This window comes from Mirounga leonina, unplaced genomic scaffold (assembly GCF_011800145.1).
Source record: "Mirounga leonina isolate KUSES-001 unplaced genomic scaffold, KU_Mleo_1.0 Mir_151, whole genome shotgun sequence".
NCBI lineage: Eukaryota > Metazoa > Chordata > Mammalia > Carnivora > Phocidae > Mirounga > Mirounga leonina.
Window position 1 is genome coordinate 3,016,003 of NW_023270377.1, and position 24,778 is coordinate 3,040,780.

At 44.9% G+C, this 24,778-nt stretch overlaps 1 protein-coding gene across 1 annotated transcript in view; it reads right to left on the reverse strand.

The window, feature by feature from the left end:
• The window catches only part of LRRFIP1 (LRR binding FLII interacting protein 1), a 142,751-nt gene that overhangs the window by 36,200 nt on the left and 81,773 nt on the right, over positions 1–24,778 (reverse strand). Inside the window, exons 3-12 of the mRNA XM_035008323.1 lie at positions 22,168–22,185; positions 18,882–18,929; positions 17,560–17,604; positions 16,967–17,017; positions 14,357–14,395; positions 10,350–10,409; positions 8,058–8,120; positions 5,438–5,515; positions 4,069–4,113; positions 2,461–2,529 (exon numbers count right to left, since the gene is read on the reverse strand). Coding sequence (XP_034864214.1) covers positions 2,461–2,529; positions 4,069–4,113; positions 5,438–5,515; positions 8,058–8,120; positions 10,350–10,409; positions 14,357–14,395; positions 16,967–17,017; positions 17,560–17,604; positions 18,882–18,929; positions 22,168–22,185 — 516 coding nt within the window. The remainder of the gene's footprint in view (positions 1–2,460; positions 2,530–4,068; positions 4,114–5,437; positions 5,516–8,057; positions 8,121–10,349; positions 10,410–14,356; positions 14,396–16,966; positions 17,018–17,559; positions 17,605–18,881; positions 18,930–22,167; positions 22,186–24,778) is intronic.

Sequence of the window (24,778 nt, forward strand, 5' to 3'; positions counted from 1 at the left end):
AGACTGTCCAGGCTCCATCTCTTACTGGCCATGGGACCTCGGAAAAGTTTCCCAGCCTGTCAGCCGGGACACAGAATTGTCAGGACGCTGGCCACACAGAGGTGCTGGGGGTTATGCAGAGAACCCGGGGGGGCTCTCGCCTGCTTTCCTTTTCTGCCACAAGCAATTTGCACGCTCCTGGATCCGATGGCACTGGTGGCCACGAGTCCTCCGACACCACGCACACAGCTTAAGGACGGTGAGGAAGATATAAAATAGAAACGTTTTCAAGCAAAATAGCGATACTTAAAAGAGAGCTAGTCATTTCATCTCTAATCGTTAAACTGTAATGAAGTCATTTGATTGTGAACATATACTGTAGATGAGGCTACCTTCTAGGGGAGGCTAACAGAAGCTGGACGCTCTGGAGATGGGGATGAACCGTCCAGAGTGGGATCAGGACCATCCCATGCAGGCATGGGGTCAGCCTGGCCTCAGGTCGAAGCAGAGGGTCCTCTCCAGCTCTGTCTTGGGCTGAAGGATGTCAGGACGGGACCCCCGAGGGGGGTCAGCCTCCTCACTATGGGTGTGCGTATCAGCCAGCGGTCACAGCTGCAGGCTGGACCAGAGCCTGAGGAAGCTCTCTCCCCAGCCACATTCCCAAACGTGGGACACTGGCATCCACGGGGAGGGCAATGTCGGGGCTCGGGGAGATGCCGAGGATGGAGCTCAGTGAACGCCCCTCCCATCCAGCCTGCTAATTTGCTGCCAAAGATCTCTTCTGAGGGATTTTACCCCAGGGTTCCATTTGTCCAACTTAATTCAACAAATGCCTACTGAGCTCCTTCTGCATGGGAGTGCAGTGTTAAGTGCAGAAAAAAACTTATTTTTACTCTCTTTGACTTCTTCTGCATGGCTTGATGCCAGGGACATGTGGCCATATTTTAGACATTTGTGCTGTTGGGACAAGAAGATGTCTGACTTCCTTAAGTTCCCGAACGCCACCACTCCCAGGTGGTTCCTACAGGAGGCAGAAAGCACAGAAGTAAGAGTGCTCAGCGATGCTCGATAAGAATCGGGGGCTCGGCTGCTCTTAAAGTCCACCTGCAGAGGCGAAGGGGAACTGAAGGAGAACATACACCCCACCTGCTTGGAAGCTCTACTTCAGTCTTCGGAAAGTACCCAGTGCTTGGGGAAAGTTTCATTCTCTTCAAAAATTACTATGCGGTCTTTTTTCTGATAAAAGAAAATCCTTTAGTTGCACTTTATTTGTCACATGCAGGCCAGAGCTATTTCTCCAGCAGACATGATTTGTGAGCTTCTTAACGGCCTACACAAATGTTTAAGAACCGAGAAAAAGATTTAATATAGTTGGCTCCACCACGTTTCAAACGGTATGCAAAATAAAATTAATAAATGTTTAATTAGACGTCAACAGAAACTAATGCTATGTCCAATATCTATAAAATTTACATTCTAAAGAAAACAGTAGGTGTGGCAGCTTTGTGAGAATTCCTGAATATTTATGAACTACAGTAAGCCAGAGATGGGATTATTTAACCAATTTAGTAGCCAATTAACATCAAAAGCAACATTATAAAAAGCACTCCCGAGTAGTTCCTTGTAAGCCATGACATTTCCTGTGGGCCCCGGGTGGTGCGTCTGCACGGGACTTGCACGGGACCTGCGGAGAGCGGCCCCTGCGGAGGAGGAGCCCCCGTGGGGAGCAACCCCTGCAGAGGAGGAGCCCCCGTGGAGAGCTGCCCCTGCGGAGAGCAGCCCCCGCGGAGGAGGAGCCCCTGCGGAGAGCAGCCCCCGGGGAGAGCAGCCCCTGCGTGCAGAAGCATCCACACCAGGAGGACATTCAGTTTCATCTGCCCCTCAGGACAGGGCCAACTAGCCTCCTCATTTCCATGGACTGACTCCATTTTTCTATCTCACTTCCCTCTTTCATTCACTCATTTTTTTCACTCAACAAGCATTTCTTGTACAACTGACTAGTACACCTTTATGGTGAGAACCGAGTCTGTCATTTCAAATCCTTAGAGGAGGTGGAAAGACGGCAAAATAAAAGGGAATTATGTACGGTTAAGATCCTGAGTCTTTGAATTTGTTCCTGTTCCTCGATTATCCAGAGGTGACAATAATTTGTGGCCCGTGGAACGCCCCTCTTCTTCCTATTTACTTTAAGCGCACCTCACCCCGTGTTAGTACTGTTAGCGTGTTGCAGGGAAAGGGACCAGGGACCTCGACTAAGGTCTGTCTTCTCCCTTGAACTCCATGTGTATTGATGTGTGAAGACATTAGCCCACCAGCCAAAGGCATCCGTGACCCTCACTACAACAGGAAGTTGAGATGAGACAGTGTTTCCTCCCTAGAACCCCGGCTAGTTCTCTCCAGCGGCTGGACCTGTGCCCAGCAAGCCACTCAGGGGCATGCAGCACACGGGAGGAAATTCGGGAACCAGAGAAAATGCCTTACAGCATAGAAACTGCAGGCACTGCCCCGCCGAGCCCCGCTGAGCAGGCTGCTCTCATCGAACACAGACACCTGTGACGAAAAACAGACGGGCAGGTCAGGGCACCCTTCCCCCTCAGTACCCACGACACAGGAAAAGGTAAGCGAAGGCAGGCTGACCCGTGAGGAGAACTGTCCTGCACAAATCAGACATGCAGGGGAGGCCCTCAACCGCCTTCACAGGCAGAGCTGAGCAGAACAGGCACATGCAAAAATCTGAGAGAGAAACCAGCTGCTGTCAGCTGGCATGCAATGTGCTCTCCTCTAGGTCCTTAAAACGTATTATTCTGAAAAACATTGCTAAGTAGGAACTTGTTAATCCAGACTTCAAGGGAGCAGATATTTCAAATATCCTGAATTTTGTCATGGCATCCTCATACTTGGTATTTAGAAAATGACACTAATAGAAAGTGACTCTGGAATAAACAGCATGTTCACTTAGTTCAATATTTTATAATTTTTAAAAAATTGCTAACTACAAAACAATATTTGATTAACTTGAAAATCCCATATAATTAAGCCCCAAGGGTGAATGGGAGTTTACAATGCCGCGAATGGCCATCTCAAACTTTTCCCAGCTTAAAGGAACTTCAATTTTCCCTATTTCCCCTGGAGGACACAGCTGGTCTGTCCAGCCAGTTATATACTATTTCTTAAGTGTGAAATCTGATGGAAATTCAGAAACTTTTCAGCAATATAGTATAACTACTTTGTTTAGTATCAGTTTCCCGCAAGGCGTAAGTACCTTGCATTTAAAACTGGAAATTTCCCAAGTAATACAGCACAATACATTAACATCTGTTAAGGTTACCAACGCAATAAAAAGCCATCTTTCTTTCTGCCAGCAGATTAAGTAAAAGATGTCGCTGCTCCATTCCTAGCTAACAACCCTATGCGAGCACATGTCTTCCTGGAGCCTGAAGTGGTATGACAGCTATTGTCAGCTTCGGGGAGAGAAAAAACCCAGATCTGGCCAAAGGGGACTGACGGATACCATGGCATGTGTGAGCTCCACGTAAAGGGGTAATTCGCAAGTAGCTGGGCTGCAGACATGTGCATCCACACTCCCAGAGCAGGTGTGTAATGGAGTGGAGTGTGCATGTGCAGGGGGGTGGGGGGTGGGGGGCCCAGGTCAGGGGACTGTGGCAGGAGTGATGGGGATGGGAGATGGGGGATGAGGGCAGGGGGAATGGGGGATGAGGACGGGGCGGGGGGGGGTATTAGGAGGGGGGTGGGCGATGGGGGGATGGGGTGGGAGGACGGGGGTATGGGGATGGAGGCAGAGGGATGGGGACTGGGGGAGGGGTGGGGGCAGGTCAGGGGACTGTGGTGGGGGTGATAGGAGCAGGGGGATGGGGGATGATGGCGGATGGGAGGGGGTGGGGATGGGGCAGGTCAGGAGACTGAGGTGGGTTGACAGAGGGACTGTGATGGGGGCAGGGGGATGGGGATGGGGAGGATGGGAAGGGGTGGGGGATGGGGAGATGGGGTGGGAGGATGGGGAATGGGGTGGGGGCAGGTCAGCAGATGGGGGAGGGGCGTGGGGGCAGGAGGGGCGGGCAGCACACGCACCCGGTAACTCCCAGCAGGCCGGGCAGCGCCGTACAGATAGGAGGGCTGGAGGACGAGAGCAAATGGCAGGTTTTAAAAGCCTTGAGAAAACAGCAACAAATAATAGTGACAAGAAAATCACGATGCTTTCAAGTGATGACAGCCAAATTATTGCACAAAGGTTAGAAGAAAAAAGAAGTCAGTGTAGGGCCCATGTTTCAGTACATCAATAGATGCAAATCCAACTTTAAAACAGCCACAGTCCCCAGGATCTCTGAACGAGGACTATTTTCTAGGCACTTCTTTTCAGGCATTCCTGGAGGAAAGGGTCAGGGAGTGAAACAGTGGTGAAAACACCATGGGCAGCCACCAAACCCACACCTCAAAACCCCAGGTTAATAACGCACTCAAGGGTGTTAATGCATAAATGTCCACACAGGAGGAGCGCAGCGGAAACGGTGCTTTTATTTCCATCAAGTGATCCCAGTCACGGTCGTGAGGACCCAAAGGGAGCTGCCAGACGGTGTCGGCCGGCGAGGTCTGGCAGCCCCCTGGATCAGAGGACCCACACCCACACCATGGACCAGGCAGAGTCGTGCCCAGGTGGGCAGGTGCCAGAGCGAAGGGCAGCTCCCGGGGCAGCTGGGCCCTGGGTCCAGAATAGGATCATGACTCATTTATAGGCAGAGGCCACGTCAGCCCGCAGGCCAGGGCCACCAAGCCAGTCAGGGATGTGCATGACCAGGGATGAATCGCTCAGCAGCTCAGGGAGATGACAGTTCAACCTCCACAGTGTGATCTGTCCTGGACTCTGACACCGAGATCCTCGTGTGAGAACGGGACTCATATTCCTACAGCTGAAAAGGCCGGGCCCCTCAGGGCCTGACCCGCACACCGGCCTTGGAAAAACAGGAAACAGAGGGGAGACTGAGCCAAAGAGAATATCCCCGTTCTCCCACTTCTCAAAGATGGAGGAGTCAGATTAAGCACAAAAGCCCTCCAAATTGCTTCCTGGACACATTTACAAGAGAAAAATATTTTTAAAGAAACAAATGAAACCCCAAATGGGGAACAATTGCTGGAAAAGGAGGAGAGACCCAAGAGACCAATTCTTTGAACCTGAGCTTTTGGAAATATGTGTTTAATAGAGCCTCCTTTTTCCTCAATTCCCTTTTTTCTATATAAGGTCCCAGATTATTCTGATAACGTTTTAAAACGTTGAGAAAAGTCTTAGCAAGTTAGTCCAGACGAATAAAACGCCTGCTGAACTCTGGTGTCTGGACTTCGGATAGAGGAGGTTGAAGTGTCCTCGTACCTTTGATTGGAAAGTGAAGGGATACACGCAGAAGGAAAGAGAGGGAGGAAGGGGATGACAAGGAGGAGAACAGACCCGGTTTCCACTCTGGGCAGACAGGGGTTTGGGAGCAAGGCCAGCGCCAGGAAGCCCGAGGTCGGAGCAGGAGAGTCCCTGTAATCAGAGAAAATGGGCAGGAGAGGGAGAAGGGCTCACGGCTTCATTTCACCTCAAAGGTCCAACGGTATCGTAAATTCACACAAATCTGCTTTTTTACAACAAAATCGGTAAAGGGCATGCACTTAATGGAGCAGGGAGAAAGCAGGACGGTCAGAAGGAAATAAAGACAGTCTAGTTAATCGACAAAACTGTGACGTGGGACCAAATGAGGAGTTCTGAGTCGACACACAGGCAAAATTAGATTTCATCAATTTTAATTGATAGTGAGACCATCAGGGTTTTCAAGGTCTTTGTAACTGAAGCTCTAAGTTTTAAAGTTTGGTGGGAAAAAATTCAAAACTAAGAATCAGCAGAGATATCAACCTTTATGTAATAAAATATTTCACTGGACATGATCTCTGGTGTGGCTTCCTTAGGTACTGACGTGCTGTGTGTGCGTGTTCAGGATTCACAGAGGACAGGATAGATTCAGTGGTATAATTCTGAGACCAACAGTCTCTCAACATTTCTGGGGAATACTACTGTATCCATGGTTTCCCCAAATAAAATGTTCTATCCAAATTAAAGGCTCCTCGAGGAGGAAGCCAGCAACTTCAGACTGCCCGGCAATGTTCTACCACGCGTACGAGCATGGGGCAGTCCTTGGAGGTGAAGTGGTTCCCTTCCAGGAACCTGACGGCCCCTGAAGATATCCCGCCATCCCTTCAAGGTCCCAAACTTGTGCCTGTCATTCCTCTGTCTGGCATAAGCTACACCCATGTGACCTGAGGGGCCAGCAGGTGGAATTCTGGGGGGCGGGGGGCGAACAGGGAGAAACTTTCTAATGTTTCCCACAAATACTGAAACTTGTTCCAGTGGTTGGGAGAACATTCTGTGTAGAAACCATTTTGTCCACCCCTCTGGGGCACATGGAAAGCACCACGACCCGGGCGGGGGAGAAAGCGCCCACAGCTGCGGCCGCCATGCCCAGGGTATGGGTCTGACAAATCCAAAAAGACTGGAGAATTATGTAGAAGAATCTTCAGTACTGCATACAACATTAACTCCATACAACATTTCTGTTTTTATATTTAAACAAAATCAAACAAGCCTGTGTGTTGTGCAGGAATAGATATGATACCTACAGAGCATGATAATTACCAGAAGATTCTGCGGGTCGGTGAGTAAGATAAGATCTCAGGAAGAACAAGGGTGGGGACATGGGGCCTCACGAAAGTTCTGATGTTTAATGTTTGGAACGGATCCACTCTAATTTTGACTTTAACGCTCTGAATGTGGGTTATATCTCTTAAATGAATTTGAGTCAGAGACATGCTTAACTTTGGTGAGTAATTCACATCTGCATATTAGGTACCTCTCACCATCTTCTACTTTAGAGCAAGTATCTCAGCTCGGAAAGTGAGGATGAAGTAAAGTTTTCCGAATGAGAAAGTGCTCTTTGCAATAGCAAATCTCCCACCGAAATACACACAACACACAAAAAATTCAAGATGGTGAAACCCACCAATACGTTGGTGCTTACAGCAGATCTGATGATATTCAGTCAAAATTCACCTACTGGGGGAAGAAGCGATGGGGTATTTACTCATATATGAGGCTGGGAGGCAGCGGTGGGAGTTTGGAAAGTGGGCAAGCAAGCTGATGGGGGGGATGGAGCTGCCAGCCACGCCTGGAACCCCCTGCAGCAGGGGTGAAAAGGGGGAGGGGGTGAGGCATGACAAGGGAGGATGGAGCACCAGCAGTTACACTTCTGTGGCTTTACCTGCTTAGTTTCTATTTATTTTCTTCTTCTGTATTCTTCATGATTCAGTTCACATCCTTTGTTATGACACTTACTTCTACCTATCCTCCTATTACCGCTGCACTAGTGTATCTGCTAGGTGGGTCTGTCTTCTAGAAGTAAATGCTTCCAGAGTACCTACCTACCTCCCTGTTTATCTTTGTGATCCTCCTACCTGAACTAGTTCCCTAGTGTTTGCTAAGTGATTATGAAACTTATCTAAAACAAACAAGCCTTACCTATGATAAAGGGCTCTTAAATAATTTAGAAATATTTGTGCCTGTCGAGATTGATGCATGTCCTTGAAGTATGGGAAGGAACCCTGCTGTGTAGACATTTGGATTTGGATTTGGTTTGATTTCCATTCCTAGTCCATCCCTGAGAAATTGCCACAAAGTTTGCATGTACCCTACAAAGTAATTGTTTTCAGGAACCCTCAAGAAAGAATTACAAGGTTTTTCTTATTTTTTCCCCCTTTTGATAACTTCTGACTACAAAATATCCACATGAATCCTTTCTTTCCTTGTGTCCAACTGAATGCAAATATGATTCAAGTGCACAATGGGGGGGGGTAAGCCTGAATTAAATGTATCGTGTTAGTTACTGCTCAAAAATGGACTTTAACATCCATCCAAATGAAAATTCATAAAATAGGTGTTAAAAATGAAAAGAGAGCTGAGTTCACACACAAGATGGCATGCTCCAAAACCTGTGGTTTCTGAAGAGAGGGTGGGAAAGATTTAAATGAGAACCAACCAACGTCTCCTCTCTGGATGATGACAAAGTAGAGAATCTGCCCTCACCGCTGTAGCTGGAATTCTGAGAACCAAAGAAGACATGGTAAGTGGTGAGCACTTTCTTACTGTCCCCAAAGCACCGCCTGTCCCGGTCAAAAGGCAAATATAAAATGACCAAACCAGTATTAGTACTTCAGGAACACCAACGTAGTGTAAGAATCAAGACACTGCTACGGCAGAAATGCTTACCAACTAGAAGTTCTAGGCGACAGTTTACATTTCAGTGTCTGTGTCTCGGCGATGTCCTATGGTTTAACTCTTACTGGTTCTCACAATTTTTCATCTCTAGTATTATTTGTAATTACTTACTAAATCTCATGATGAGGCGTCTATCACCTCCCAATGTGGACTTTCCTTATTACATACTCTCTTAGGGAACTAAGATTACGTCTGTGGCAAGATTTTCAATCTTTCCTCAGCCCAGCACGTGAGGGCTGCAGCTCTCCCCAAACTGGGCGGCGGGGGGAGGGGGGCTGCAGCCTGAGAGAGTCGCCCCCAGAACGCAGGGGCCTGCAGCCATCTTCAGAGTGACCTGGTATCTACTTTATCAAGATCAGAGTCTGCAAGGGGAGGCTCTTTGGTTCTTCAATCGGTATATTTCCTGATGGTTTATTAAATCCATTTTATATGTAATTTTACTTTGTGGTGAACAATTTTATAATCAAGTTCTTTTGCATCTGACGTCTAGAGGCATTGCTTAGATCTTAAACCAAACCACAGAGAACACTTTTGCTGTTTGAACGTAAAAATCAAAGATGAAGATACACGGGTGTACGTATGACACAGAGCTTGGTGCGATCTCTATTGTCCCTGGCGTGCCGGCAGCCACCCGGCTGGGATATTCTAGAGAAGAATGGTACCAGTGGGTAGAAAGTGGATTACAGAACTTCTGTAGTAACTTCCAGCTCTAAACGAGGGTTCCTTATGATCGATTCTGGTGAAAAGTTGCCCATTAGTCAACATACCCCACAAGCAGACCGGGGCCGGGAGAGAGTACTGTGGCTCCTGTCCTATAAAGCCGGTGTGGAACAGTCCGCAGGAAGGCTGAGCAGGAAACGCAACTGTCCACGCCCCACGAGCACAGAATGGCGTGCTGCTTGCTTCTGTCCCTGGACTACTGCCTTCCCGAAAAACATAATCCAAAGGCCGTCCGTATAAAAACATAAATAGGAAGACGCAGCCTTTAAACCGGGAGGATTTTTTTTAGTTTGGAACGAGAAAAGTTTAGATAAAATGGACGTGTATGCCATCCGTAATAGGACGAGAGGTGAAAAACCTCATCAGCCAGTTTCAGAAAGTTAGATGGGACTGGGTTACCCCTCTGAAACCTGAAAATATAATTCAAGTGTATATATATCTTAATATGATTAAGATAAATGAAAAGAAATACTATTTGCACAACTAGTAAAATTTACTATAAGGAAAAAAATAAAGCAAACATAGGAATAGGAAGATTTTAGTTAATTTCACGTATAGCAGATCTGCAAGTCATGAAACTTAATTAGAATGTATGCAGTTTCACTTCGTGAAGTCCCCTAAGAAGACCTCCCTGCTAAATCCAAAGCCCTCCCCACTTCTCTCGGACTCTCTTGCCGTTGGTCCCTTTCTCCTTTCTCCCACCACAGGGCACTACCCTGCTCTTCTGCTGCCTCCTGAACCTGCACTGGGCCAGTATTCAGGGACACATGGACTCTAAAATACATGTTTTTAAAATGACAAATGAGAGGCGCCTGGGTGGCTCAGTCGGTTAAGTGTCTGCCTTCAGCTCAGGTCCCGCTCAGCAGGAAGCCTGCTTCTACTTCTCTCTCTGCATGCCACTCCCTCTGCTTGTGCTATCAAATAAATCTTAAAAAAATAAAATGACAAATGAGAGATGGGGACAGAGGGTGAGAATGTTGAATATAAGTATACTTGAAAGCTGAATATACTTAATATAGACATTATGCACATACACCTAGGGCAGCACAATAATGAAAGAGCAAGTATTTAATTCAACACATTTTTAAACTTAAGAGATTCTTTTTAATATCGATCTCTTACAGTAACACTTTGAATGTTAGAAGGCTAACATTCAAAGAATGTTTACCAGTTGAAAAATTAGTTTTCATTCATTTATAGGCTGGGGCTGGGGAGAGGGGAGAGACCCACTATAACAAAGAAAAAAAGCAAAGAAGCTAAATTTAGCGACTCTTTTTTTAAGCTTTGCAGCAACCTGTTTGCATTTTGTGTCTTGTAAATTTACTATACTAACCCTGCCAGATCTTCTATTCAGGGACTGTGATCCATGTAAGTCTCCATCATAACCATTTGTCTGTTTCAATGAAGAAAAGAAAACTAACATCAGTATACAAACGAAGACGCAGGCACCAATCAGCAAGGAAGAATTAGCTGGGTGTAAACTGAGCTTTCTCAGTGGAGCAGAGGAATGGCGAGCCCAGGATAACACAAATCTCAGCATGCCCCTAGATGCCTCCAGGCCTCTGATCCGCTCTATTATGACTCGGGAGAAATCGGACAGTCGGGCTCATCCGATCAGCCCAGGCAGTGTTACTCGTAACTACAGGTTAAGGACTTCTGTGGGGTGCAGCACATGGGCATGGGCGCAGCTGCTTTTGTCGGCAGTTTTCCTGTCTCCAGGTTTGTGATGATGCCACGGAAGTCCTAGCTTTGCAGCAGCCTGAGCGCCAGGAAGCAGGGTCACTACCCAGCCTGCGTCAATCAGGTTTCGGTTCTTGGTTCACAGTAGGTCCTTGAAAATTATGGCCCATTATGAAGTTGCATCCAGAAGGCTCAGAAGTAGCTTCTGTTCAATCTGTAATTCAGTGCAAAGGTTCATCATGGAAAAAATGTTTATTGTGGGTGTGTATCCTCTGTAGGATCTTCTATAGGAGCTCCTCATTCATCCAGTCTTCCTGAGTTACTTTTCAAAATGAAATCTGAGGCGCATTTCATGAGTTCCTAATGTGTCCTCCAGAAGAGAGAATGAGTAAGTGTGTGCCCACCTCCCTGCTCTTCCTACCTCTACACCCACATGCCCGCAGCCAAAGCCCGGCCTTTCTAGAATTGGTCTCATTCATCCATAAGGACATTTCTGCTGATCGAAGACAAGAGCTGCCAAGTGTCAGAGACATAACCTGCTCTCGGGATAGAAAACGGAAAGCAGTCCACACAACTGGCACAACTGGAAGGAGGTGCCAGGGCGTAAGGGAAGGGAGTCCAAATTCCCAATCAGTGCTCTGTCACGTGACATGATCAAACAGGCTTGCTTAATCTGCTGGCACCTCTACTTCCTCAGCTGTGGAAATGTGCACAGAAATGCGTACTTGACAAGGCCGCTGAGGGCTAATTCTGATTAAAATGAGTATCCCAAGTGCCTGGAGCAGTGCCCTCCTGAACCGTGTGCTGGCAGGTCCCCAGCCCCCACGGGGAACAGGAGCGTGTCCTTGTTCACAGGGTCGGGCAACGGGAGACTGGTTAGCATGTGTGTTGCAGCTACGACACTAATGAAGAATAAATAAATTAATTTCTAGACAGATCATAAGTCCAGATTCATGAAATCTTGACGATCAAACTACCTATTTGGTTACAACTCAAAAACAAGTCAATTTGAAGTTTCTAAATCAAACAGGAGAGTGTGTAGAAATCCCTCAACTTTAAATTTGAAAACTCTGATGAGTAACGTTAAGACATCTCTGAAATAAATCTGACAGTAAAAAATCCTTGGAGATAGGCAGGAATTTTACTCAATCTACTTCCCTTTCCTCTCTCTCGACCGACAAGACTATCTGAGATGGAAATGTGTGTCAGGGACTTGTAGACTTCAGACCACAGTCTTATTCTTTTGGTGGCTGTTTAGAAACTTGTTCCTGGAAAAAAATTAATATAATAATAAAAGCTAACATCAACCAATTGTAGATGACTTTGACTTTTCTAATCAGCGAGGAAGTAAAACATACCACATATATAAGCCCCCTGGCTTTCCACGGTTGCTTTATGGACTACACGCTGCTCTAGATAAACCGTTCCTTCTGGTCATCTCACTTTCTATGCCGCCTTCAGCGCAGAGCATAGCAGGGCGAAGGACAGGAGAGCAAGTGCACCCCTCATCTGTCACCGTTTCTCTTCCAGCCTTCCGTGGCCATGCAGGAAAAACTCCCTTCACAGACTCTGTGGACATCCACACTTTCTGTTGTAATGCAATTCTGTCATTGGGAATATATTCCTAGCATGAATTCTCAAATCCATAGAAGCTCATTGACATCCCTATAGTGAAAAGGACTTTGACCTCTTAAAGGACACTACCGTTTTCCTCTTGGATAGTTTTTTATGTGTTGGATTTGGGTGGGTGGAGCTGTTTTTATACGTAGCATAACAGGATAAGGAGAGTTGAAAATTAACACATTAGAATAAAAAGTCCACAGATGGTGTATCAACTTCATCTGAAGTCAGGTCTCACGGATGGTCAATTTTCTTTGCTGCGGAGACTGTTTTTTCAACACCCCTTACTGTGCAGACCACGTGCATCATGGTGACCTCATGTGCCCCTGACCTGGGCAGTCAGAACACCTAAAGCTGGGGCCGGGGGGATGTGAATCTTACACACAGTAACACTGCGGAGCGCTGCTCTCAGAGAGAACGAAATACAGAAGACATTCACAAACTAGTATTTTCTAAAAGAGTGTAAGTAACATACAAGAATGAAAGCCTTATCAAAGCCAGGGATTCCAGTGGTACCCTGTGATTAGTCAGAATGCCTCCAACCACCCTGCTGTTGCTATCAAAGCACCAGCGCCCTTCACACTGACCATGCAAGCAAACATCAACCGCTATCTCGTTCGATTAATGATGTTAGATCATTTTTATACTGTCAAAAGATCACATCCAAGGGTAGGAAAGACGGGAAGCAAAATAAGAAAGGCCAAGTCAAACCTCTGAAGTGCAATATTTGATGCACGCAACTTAGTTCGAAAGCAGAATGAAAATGGAAAAGAAAAACAAAATCCGGAATGTATTTCTGAGTATTGCTAACACATGTACTCATTCATTCCACCAGGGCTGGCCCTTAAGTACAGTTTACTGTCAGTTTAAAATAAGAAGGCTAAAAATCCGGAAATACACTGTGCAGACATTTACTTAGACTTAGAGAACAGAAGAGCTGCTAGAATGGAGTCACTGTGAAGTGCGGTGGGAGATTCTGTGAAGAGCACTTCCTGAACCTAGTTACGTGCCTCTGTGCCTCGCGTTCTCCACGGGGGATTTATTGCTCGCCAGTGGCTGAGGCCAAGACCGGGATGGAATGCCCGGCTCCTCCGTGGCCAGCAGCTCCTGTCTAAAGCGGTGAACTGCAGCCCTTCCAGGAGGCTCGGGGCGGCGAGCGTGCGGTGCAGAAATATGGCACTATTCATTACCGTCTTCAAGGTAAAAACTACATTTTAACAAAAAGTTGCTAAATAATTTTCAAAGGCAGTGGAATGAATGAAGCACAAAATGCTTTCAGAAAAAGTCCTAAGACATGAATCAGTGCATAATCTGCTATATCACTTCAGTGCAGAGGCACTTTATTGCTCATTTCTGGCGAGATTCGATTTCTCTCCTTTTTGGTGTCATTTAAATGTACAGGTTTTCAGATGCACAGGTTTTTCTGAGCAAAAGGTGCAGATAGACAGATGTAAGAAGGGAAGTTCCAAATTGAAATCTAAAGATTTCGTTTTTGGTACCAGAACCGAGGTCTTTGTAAAACAGCACTTTTTGGCAAAAGAGCCAGATTGCACATTTAATTTGAATGGATGCAGATTAAAAAATAATGGATTTTTCATTAGAGAAAATGACTTTGACTTTAATCTTTGAAAGGAAATGTAGAAGTTTTGGGAATTCTTGATTTGATTTGAGTTCCTTGAAAGCAAGACACTCTAGTCCCATCTTGGTACCCATAGCTGTTAGCACAGCGTGTGACAGACAGCTGGTGCTCGAAAACCGTGCGGCGAGTGAGTGTGTTCAAGCACGGAGCCTGACCCTGAGGATCAGAGACACACCCAAGGGGCTCTGCAAGAAGAACGCTCACTCTGGTAGGTACACCTGCCCTCCGGCCTGCGGCACCCCCCCAGGGGGTCTGGTGGACAGCATGTGTGTCTTTCTAGACAAAGATAGACTTGGCTTTTTGGACAAACACACCCATGAGATTAGTGGAAACACCATAGGTTATTCCCCATCACACGGCACTATTAGGATCACGCCTCGACATCTATCCGACCATCTCACCCAGGCGTAAGGACCCCCATACTCCAAGTCAGGCTGCGACTGTCAGCACGAGGGTGGAAAAGGAAAAGAACAGAAAACAGTTGCCAAAATCAATTACAAAGCGAACCCAAACATCAGAAAACATAAAGCAAAACCCAGGTGATCTTGAAATCGTGACAAAATTACATTTTTACATGACTTCCAGGACCTCACGTGTATTTACAAAAGGAATCACATTAGAATGACAGCCATCATAAAACCCAGTAACATTAAATAAAATTTGCATGGCAAATGTTACTATAATTCATGAAATCTGAAGCAGTTTGAGCAATCTTAGTTCCTCCTCTATGAGATACATTCTATTTATGTTAGGCAAAATGTGAACACATACATCACTATCAATTTTTAAGTAAGAAAAATTAAAATCTTATGATATCCAAAATCTAGGTTTACTGAGAAGAATGCCCATGCAAACACCAGGAAAGTAAAATTTCCCCCCATTTTTAAGGGTTTACTATCACTGCCAGTTGAATGGAGAAGGCCTGTATTTTGAGAATGTCAAGAAATAAAAGATATGACCTTTGAACTTTACAAGCTAAAGATTTCAGGATATTAACATATATCAAAGCAGAACACACTGACCCTGCACAGGGAGCGGGTGAAAGGAGGTTCCTCTCTGCAGGGCAGCTGGCCCACCAATGAAAGGAGGCCAGAGCTCCCAGGCCCCTGAGGGCTTGGGGACTGATGCTATCACCTCCTCACTGTTCTGTGCTTGTCCTGAACCTGTCAAAGTTATGAGGTCTTACTCTTACCTCCAGGATCCAAGTTCTCAAGGTCTGTGATTTTTTTTAAAGCATTGTTTCTTTAGACCAAGTATATCATGGGAAAGAATAGCGTAGGAAACCACCTGGCTAAACACAAAAATCCTGTCCACTGTTGATTTTCCACTTCCTGCTCCTCTCTAATGTCCAGATTGTGGGCTTCTTCTATAAAATTTTATACCTTAAAACAAATATGCTGGAAATCTTGGCAGAGAATGGTGACTAGCAAAGAAATTTAACTCATGCCTGGGTAAAATCATTGAAAATGATATGAATGCTATAAACAATGATTTTAATAGTTTAAACTCTTTAGGGTCAGGAATCTTTCTGAGATATCTTAGGAAAGGGACAAATTCTTTTCCCAGAAAAATCCAAGTACACACAAAATCTTGAATACAATTTCAGGAGGATCACAGATCTGAAAATGGATACTGTGATAGATTTGGATTCTGTGTCCAATTTCTCTGCTGTTCTCTCTTGAGCCTGCATTAATCAGATTTTGTTCTCACCATTTCCACCAAAAGTTTCCTTGTCAAGGTCACCGACGTCCTCCATGACGCTAAGACCAGTGGTTGGCCCTTAGTCCTATGCTCCCTTGACCCCTCCCCTCCTCCTGAAAACAGTATCTTCTTCTCTTGGTTTCAAGGACTCAGCCTTCTCCTGCACCTGCTCAACATCTGTCATTTCTGTGTCTCTGCCACAGATTCTGCAAACTGAGTTTTGCATTTATAATGCTTTGGTTAAATGTTACTTCCTCTAGCTTGACTCTTGTCAGAGACAAGATCTTTGAGGAAGTTATAACTGTATGGCTAAGGGGAAAGTTTCAGAGAGCAAGGAAGCTCTTCAACTGACTTCACATCTGAAGTGTTACTTTCTGGCAAAATCACTATGATCTGCTTTGGGCACTGCTAGGACCATGACAACGATTGCTCGACAGAATGACAATGTGGTACCTTTACAGTTACTGTTGTGAACAGCCAGATGAAATGCACATTCACGGTGCATATAGGAAGTCTAGATTTGTCTAATTTAATTGTCATGGTGATCAAAAACAAGCCTTCCGCTCTATACAGTTCTTGAGCGAAACGGATGGCTGCACTGGGGCCTACTTCCTACCAGCAGTGACAGCAATTGTGACCCGGTCATAAATAAAACTGACAAGCTCAGAGTAATGTACTGACTTAAAGAGCAAAGCAAAACACAGTTTCTCTACTTCACTTCCCAAGGCATGCAATGTTTTCAAGTCTCATTATGGAGATTTGGGGAATATTTAAGGAAAAATACGTATTTGTCTTTATCAACCATCAAGCTGTCAGTGATGAAGAGATTTCATCACAGCTGACCAAAGGTAAGACTCCTGAGGGTGAGCAGTCCTGGGGCTCATGGATCCAGCCTGTGCCAATTTCCCACCAGGCAGCCTACAGCAGCTTTCAAGGAGCTACGTAAAAATAGCACTGAAGAACAGTTACTTTACCTGAGATGTCAATCTGACTGGGAGCACGTACGCCAATAGCCCCCTTCATCACAGCAGCATCGCCAAGACAACTTAATCAAGGCGTGGCAGTGCCGTGATGTGGAGAAATATACAAACATTATGATGTCCACTCCTGGGAGAGAGACACAACAGAGGGCGCTGTGCTTATCAATAATCTCTCTGCAACGCAAGGAAACGCCCCACCTTTGATTAGATTTCAAATGAGCCGCTTCTCCGTTATACTCTGGGGTAATGAATAGGAAATCTGAACGCAGGGATACAGCACAAAGATGGCCAACCGTAAACCATGCAAACCCAATCATTCTGGTTACTGACCCTCAGACTTCCACGACTACCCACTGACATGCGCTCATCTTCATCAGAAGCCTAGTAAAAGAAAGGATGAAAACAACCATGAAGCATAATATAAAGAAACCCATGTCCAGCTTTCAGAGAGATGCGGCCGATCTGACACCACAGCAGTGGGGCAGATCAGGCGCCTCTGGAAACCTCAGTGGACGTGAGCCTACGTCTTCCCCAAATGGACCTTGTGTGTGCACCTCTGTTTACAGAGGGCTGTTTTTAGGATGTTACCGCTTTAAGTTAATTTCACTGAAGTGGTGTTATTTACTTTGGGGGTAATCTACAAACACACAGCCTCAATGCATATCACTCTGCAAATTACTTGTCGGTACTAGATAGCAAAAGAGCATTAAAACTGTCATGAATATATATTAATACTCAGAAATTTCCCATTCTCCCCTCACAAAGTTAGGTCAAAATGCTAGAAGTTGAGTCCACAATCTTTGTTCAGATAATAGTATCAATAGTAGTTTCTTTCATAAGCATCGCTAAAACATATCTGATTCATGTATTTCAGCTACTATAACTATAAATTAGACTTCAATCAAAGCGAACACAGTACTAACCGATGTGTTTCTTCTGGATCTACGCGAATAGCGCTCACTGTCTTCCTACCAAAGCAATGGAAGAAACAGTATTAAAGGTCAGATACAGACAAAACAGAAGCCTTAGTCTGGTTGTGACACAATACGGTATTTCTGATATAAATGTCAAATAAATATTTTCTTTGATGCCATTAAAAAGGCTTCAATTAAACCACTGAGGAAGAATGTTTTCTTTGGGGAGCATGTAAGCACACAAGCAGTTGGCATATTTCATTTTGGCTTTGAAAGTGTGTTGGGGGAAAAGATGGGCCTTTGTTTGTTCCTAACCTCTACAACGTGGTCCATTTTAACCAGCCTCCCTTGCCACCTACATTCAGAACCTTATTCTCTTTCCTTTGGGAATCAGAAGATAAATCATTTCCATAAAAGCTCCAATAAGGATGTCACCCAATCTACTATATTTTGTGCATTCTGAGATGCACACAGTTTTTCATATTTGGATATCTCTGAAGTGGGGGTATATCTTACCATCAAAGTCATTCACATTAAAATTAGCAGCGTTTTTTTCTTTCTCAGTGGTATAGAAAACAATGAGGCATCTTTTAACTGGGTCTTAAGATTTGATAAAAATACATCCGCCATAGAAGCTTAAAACAATGGTTTACACATTCTGAAGGCTGAAGTTAATCATTTCTTTCAATAGAGGAAGTGTATACTGTTCATATTTCAGGAACTATTCTCTTTCCCGTTCTACACAGGTGTCTAAGATATTAGGAGGCAGTTTTACATTTCCTTGGATTATTTATGCATAAGAGACATCGAATATGACATTTCCACACTGGCCAGGTTCTCAGTTGCTAAAAGTATGTGATGATGTTCATGAGGCCATTCAGTAAGTGTCAAGGGCAGGAAGAGGTGGGAGGAACTCATGTGGACGAATTAAGGAGAGGAGTGGGTCCACGTTCTATTGGGGCCAGTGGACAGCAAGGGAATGCTCCCCCTTCTGGAGCCTCATGCCTGGGGTACCATCTCCTCCTGAGTGTGCTAATGGAGAGCCCTTGGCCTGAGGAGACAGGGCGGGGTGGCACTGGAGGCCACAAGCTGCTAGCCTGGAGACTCCAGGAGTCAGCAGCTACTGACCAGACCAGACAAAAACGCCAGCCAGGACCAGTTCTAACTCAGCTTCATACAGATATAAACAATCAGGCCAGATGCAGAAGTCCCTGGAAGAAAATCTCTCAGTATTAAATTATGGTACAGTAGGAATCTATCAATATAATTAAACTTCCTAAGAATCAAATTACAAACCATTTCAGTTTCTTAAAATTGTATTCAAGGCCTACCATCCACTGCTCGATGTCACCCCATTTTGTATCCAGCCCATAATATTTCTATAGACAGAAGGGAAAGAAAATTAGGCAAGACGTGAAACAGTAACCATGTAAGAAACTGTTCTGACATGCATTTCCAAACTGCTGCCCAAGCCACACGGGGAAGGGAGCATGCCGAGGCACAGCAGTAAATACCACATTCAGGGCTCTGCAGGGAGGTGCCTCCAGTGAGGGGAACCCACGCAGAGAGACCTCCTCATCCCACCGCCTCCCAGGCAAGCCCACGGGGCCAGGGTGGAGCGGAGCTGAAACTTGCCAGTGCAACCCCTGTGTGAGGCTGTTCAAGACTGCAGAGCCAAGGTACTCAAGCTGCTACAGCAGTGAGAAAGCCCAGGGGACAGGGACAGAGCGCGTGATGACCCCTAGGTCTCTAGTGCCCTTGCTCCAGCTATCTGCTATCTACACTAAACTTAGGCCCATGGTAATTTATGTTCTTTGGATGTCTTCATGGCATGTCACTGATGGAAACCATGACTGAGTGGCTAAGAAGGGGCTTGGAACAGAAAAAAAAAATTTATGGTAGCAGGTTATATTTGACCTTTTCTTTAGCGACTGCCTCCATGTTTTTACCTTGCTTGTCTCAGCCCCGGTGGTCCAAGTTAAAATTAGAAAAGCAGATTCAGAATGGCTACTGCCCTTACTAAATACAGTCATTCCCAAGACAGGCGGGAGCCCAAGTCTAGTCTCCAATAATGGGGTTTTGCATTTCTCCTCACTTTTCCCACAATCCCAATAGAAAAAGCAAGGAATAACCAACCAAACCTCCATATCATCTAACATAGATGCGGTTTTCTTCTTTATACATTAAAACTTCATAATCAGAAAAAATATTAGATGCTAGAAGTCCAAGACACGTTTTGAAATTGTTTTCTAATTGCCAAGACATGCTGCTATGTTTGGCTTAGTTTCAGTTTATTTTGAAGGGTGGCCAGATTTTAAATATAATGGCTCCCCGACAGTCTTGCCCCTTTCTCTTAGAGAGGGTGCTAAGTAGGAAAGTGGAGGAGAAAAAAACAAGGGAGAATTTAACCATGCTTTCAAATTTCAACCAATACAGAAATGTAATATATCAAAACTACATGCGCCTAGTCTTTTTCTGTAAGTCACTCTCCTAACTTCGAGTGAAGTGAAATGCAACAGCTTAAAGCCATTTTGCATTCAGCTAATGTTGGCCCTGCTCTCATAGCCAAATTCCAGGTTTCTCACCTGTAAAATGTGACACCATCAGCCCTCTTCAGCTCATGGCTTGATTACAAAGATAGAAAGAAGACAGTTTTGTTTTTTTTTTAAAGGGGGCCTATATAAAGGCACAAAAAATATTTCAATTCCAACAGAAGTCTGTATGATCTGTTCTTCTATTTTCATATTTCCCTTTTTTGCCAATTCTATACTTATATCAAATACTGCACACCATCTCTTGCTCTTTTTGTGATAAAAATAAGAACCAGCATTCAAAATCTTCCATCTAGCTCATGGTGACCTTACACATCCCTGCTATGCCTGTAGCTACGAGTCCCCGTCATTTCAGGGAGGGAGAGCACCTCCCTCCCCCCCCCCCCCCCCCCCCCCCCAGCGGAAAGTGCAACTAACTGGAAGTTCTGATGTTAGTGAGCAGGCTAGCACAGCCAAGTGCGGAAAGCATACAACGTTTCAAACGTAAACGACTATGATTAGCCAGTGAGTCATGCAGAGGAAGCAAGAACCAGACTTACAACACAAAAGGTGCTTGACTTTCAGAAATAGCTTTGGTTCAGTAGAAGAGAAACCATCACACAGAACAGCCAAGTGGACCGAGAGAGACGTTTACTGCCTCCTCTTTCTTTTCTCAAATCTTAATGATAAGGAATGCCTTCCCTTCCCTTGGCACATCTTTGTTATAAAAATGTGTATCTGCTTTTCTACTGTGGACTTCCTGAGCTGTTCTAGAGTTACTTTGTATACCAGTTAACATTCTGCGGAAGGTCTAACATTGTATCCCTGGTGAGTTACTAAACAGAAAAATAATAGTGCTTTGGAACCAGAAAGGAATGAGCCAAAGTGTTAATTACTAGGCCGGTCTCTTTCCTAGGTTTTGGACAGTTTGTTACAGGGAGGGTTCCCCAGCCTTGCCAGCTTTGCCTCTTGTTAAATTCTTCCCGCCACTCTGTAAGTATGTTTGGATCTAGCTTCAACATGCATTCCAATACCAGACCCTATAATAAAGTACAAATAGATTCTGGCACCCATTTATCTGATTTCTCCACACTCTTCTAGACAGTAGTTATGCGGACTGGGGGTGGGGGACAGGAAGCAAAGGCAATCCAGTATTGTAGCCAGTGAAGGAATCCACGGCCTGAATTTTAAATTTACTGACTGTGTATTTAAAAGGACCTGCTTATTCTAACCTCTGAAACGGTCATCTTATTTTGATTTTCTTAGTTGCTCTAAAAGAAAAAAAAATACAGTTCTTCTTTATCTATAAACAGATTTATAAAAAGCAACTATGATAGATGTCAGAAGTAACAAACTAGATGCAGGTTTGGGAAAGAGTCACTGTAGACATACTCTATAAATTCTCAGGGAACCAACCACTCCCTCCATCATTGTCTCCGAATCAGGAACCACTGATCTAGTTGTTTCTGACCTTAATTTGTGTGCCTGGCCTGCTAGTGTATTTCTCTCTAAATCTCAGCTGCTTCTAAGTGCCTAGGAAATAGACATGCATGTTACCACCATGAATGTTTAGGGATAGAGGGCATGTTTATTTTAAGCTATTGGATTTTACTGTTGTGTCATTTTCTTTTTTAATCAGATTTTTAAATCAGTATATAATAATCTCTCAATGTGTCACAATCTGCACTGAGATTTTAAAATTTTTCTAATAAAATCATATGGAAGAATAATCCTTCTCTCTAAATATCTGACTTCAAAGGTTTCCCCAATTCTGAAGTGTGATTTTATTTTATCTTAGAATTTGTTTGTTTTTCCCCAAAGAAACAATTTTCTAATTCCTTGAGAAAAGCAGAGATGAGGAAAACATTCTGTCGACAGAGGTGCGTCTGATGGTTGCTTTTTTCTGGGATGGAAGTAAAGATGACTTCAGCATTCTTGATCAAACCAATTTGTAAACAAAGCAGTAAAAAATTCTACGTATTTTCAATGAAAGGCATTATTTCTGAAAGGTGACCAGGCCCTTGGCAAGGAAAAAAAAAAACAAACGAGTGCATGCAAATTAGAAAACAAAGAACAAAGAGCCTACCTTTTGAACCTGATAGATCTACAGAGAAGGGCAAAAGAAACAGGAAAAGAAATATGAAATCTAATTACAGAAGTAGTTACATCAGAAAGATAGGTTCTCTAAGTCCCTGGAAATGTGAAGAAAAGCCATACTGGAAAAAAACCCAACTCTGAATACTAGTAGAACACGAAAAATGTTTGAAGTCTCATTGAAAGAATTATTAATTTCCTAACTCATTTTACATTCTATTTTAGATACAATGGTGAAACCTGGGCGCACACACATGGGGGTCCCTGCAAGAATCCTGGTATGATTCCAGTGCACGGGTCCATGTGACCCATTAAAAGCACTTCATCTTCAATTCGAAATTTCTTTGCACAGTGATAAAAGTTCAACTAGAAAGTAAAGAAACAGAATTGTAAAGTCAACCGGTCAAGTTCACAAATAGGGAAGGAAGAGGCTTTCTTGTTCTGATTCATGCAGGTACAAACAATGCCAGGAAAATGACAGGTAAAGAAAAAGCGATCACTAGAATAGAATTGAAGTATGTTTTTTAAAAAGCGGATTATAGCACACGGACATATTCATTTGCTTCAGATGTTTCTCCTAATTGTGTAGTAATCACTAGGTAAGACTGAGATTTCAGACTCATTCATAGAACAAAACATTTGCTGAGTCAGGCTTTATTAAAGGCACTGTCAACGCTTGGCATTTCTAGTCTTACATGGGTGAGCATATTCAACGTTATGACCATATGACACATAGTACTCTCCATGAAAATGTTTATCAAGTCAATAGCAATGAAAGAGATGCATCCTGTTCATCATATTGGCTGGTCATCTATTACCATTTCGCTTCTGTTAGTGGAGGTCCTCATGTGAAGTAAAAGGTTCACTTGGAGGTCCCAAAGAATATCTACATATTCTTCTTCCCTAATGAATCCATTCAAAAGGAGCTCATAATCCTTTTAAACAGCCCCACAGCACAGCAAACATAGGTCATAGTTGGGTCTCAATCTGCACAGAGAAGAACCACGATGGAGAGAGCTAGGGGCCGCCATGGGAGGGCTGGGCGGGCCTGGGTGGTCTGGGTAAATCCACAGCCAGCTCACAGGCCCTGCGTCCTCAGGGTCTGTGGGCCTCGAGGTCAGATCTACACTCCAGCATGGTATCTGCTTGCTCACCTCACCTCTCTGTGTATTCTCCATGCCCGATGTGGGGTATCCCAGGCACTAGTGTGGCCCCAACCACAACCCACCTCCAAAACCCCCAACCTTCGTCACCGGCTTCCTGCTTCCTGGCCCCCAAGGACAGTCGCCCCTCTTCCGCCAAGGATTCAAGGCTCTGTCCACTGCCCTCGGATCTGAGCCCCCTCTCCAGGAAAGCCTCGCCCCTGCTCAGAAACACCTGTGTAGAGGTGGATGGCTTGCCACCAGATGAAAACAGAGATGGTGTTTCTCAATTTTTTTCACACCAAGATATCAACACTACTAGTTAAACACTGGCCTTCCAAAGCATATTCATTTCCACTTAATCAACAACTTAAAATGCCAATGCCCGGGGCTACCAGATTGTATAACCTCAAATTGCGTTAGCTAGTTCTAATAAAAGCCAGGCCCAGAGATGTGATATGCAAAGGGCGGGCTGAGAGAAGTGTCTGTACACCTTCCTAAATCCTTAGACCCTGCTAGCTTGTCTCGCTTCCCCCTCCAGAGGTACACACAAATGCTCACGTGTGCACGTGCCCGCACACAGGTACAGTGCCCCCCTCCGGACTTGGCTCACATCAAGAAAGAGCTAGATGAACAGCTACAGCTTCTGTGTTCTTGCTACCAAAGCTGCCTATTCTGTGTTTATGATACTGTGCTTCCAAGTCCACACCAATGAAAAAACTGGTTTCCTGGGGTCTGCTTCTACTTGTAAAATGACCGGGATTATGTGCATCTTCTCTTTGCCCCTCTGCTGTGGGTGCCAGCCAGCTCCCAGACAACCAGAATCCCATAGAGTCTGCCCTGGGTTTTTCTTCTTAATTACGTATTTGTAGTTAGAGGTAGAGGGCAGACTAGGAACACCACACTTTGCAGCTGTCAGGCCTACATGTGAATCATGGCTTGCCCATCTTCTTAGCTGTGGGGATAACTGTCCACTCTCCTCACCTGTAAGTAAGACTCGGGCAGAGTCCCCCACAGACTGTAAGTGACAGCACCCAGGTGTAGTGCTGCTTGGGACCAGGGGCTCTAGGATGTCCCCGCGGTTCCCCTCTGCCCCACCTCAGCTCTCTTCGACTAGCAATAAAATCTACATCTATTGTAATTTAAATCTTTCAAATCCCCCCTTTTTTTCCGAAGCAACAGATAAACTTTAAATAGCTTATGCTTTCATATTTCAAAGACTTTAAATTTCTGCTAGTAAAATCATCATTTGGATGGTTCAGTGCTGCTGCTGAGCCAACCAGATCAGTATAAACTGCAGGACAGACTGGGGCAGGGCATGGGGGGGCTCCCTCCACGCTTCACCCCTTCCTTGACCCGGCTGTCCTTGTGTTCTGCCTTATCCCACATGCCACTCCTTCACTCAGTGTCCCAACAGGCTGTGTGGACCAGGGTTAGTTTCTCTGCTGACTCCCTGACACA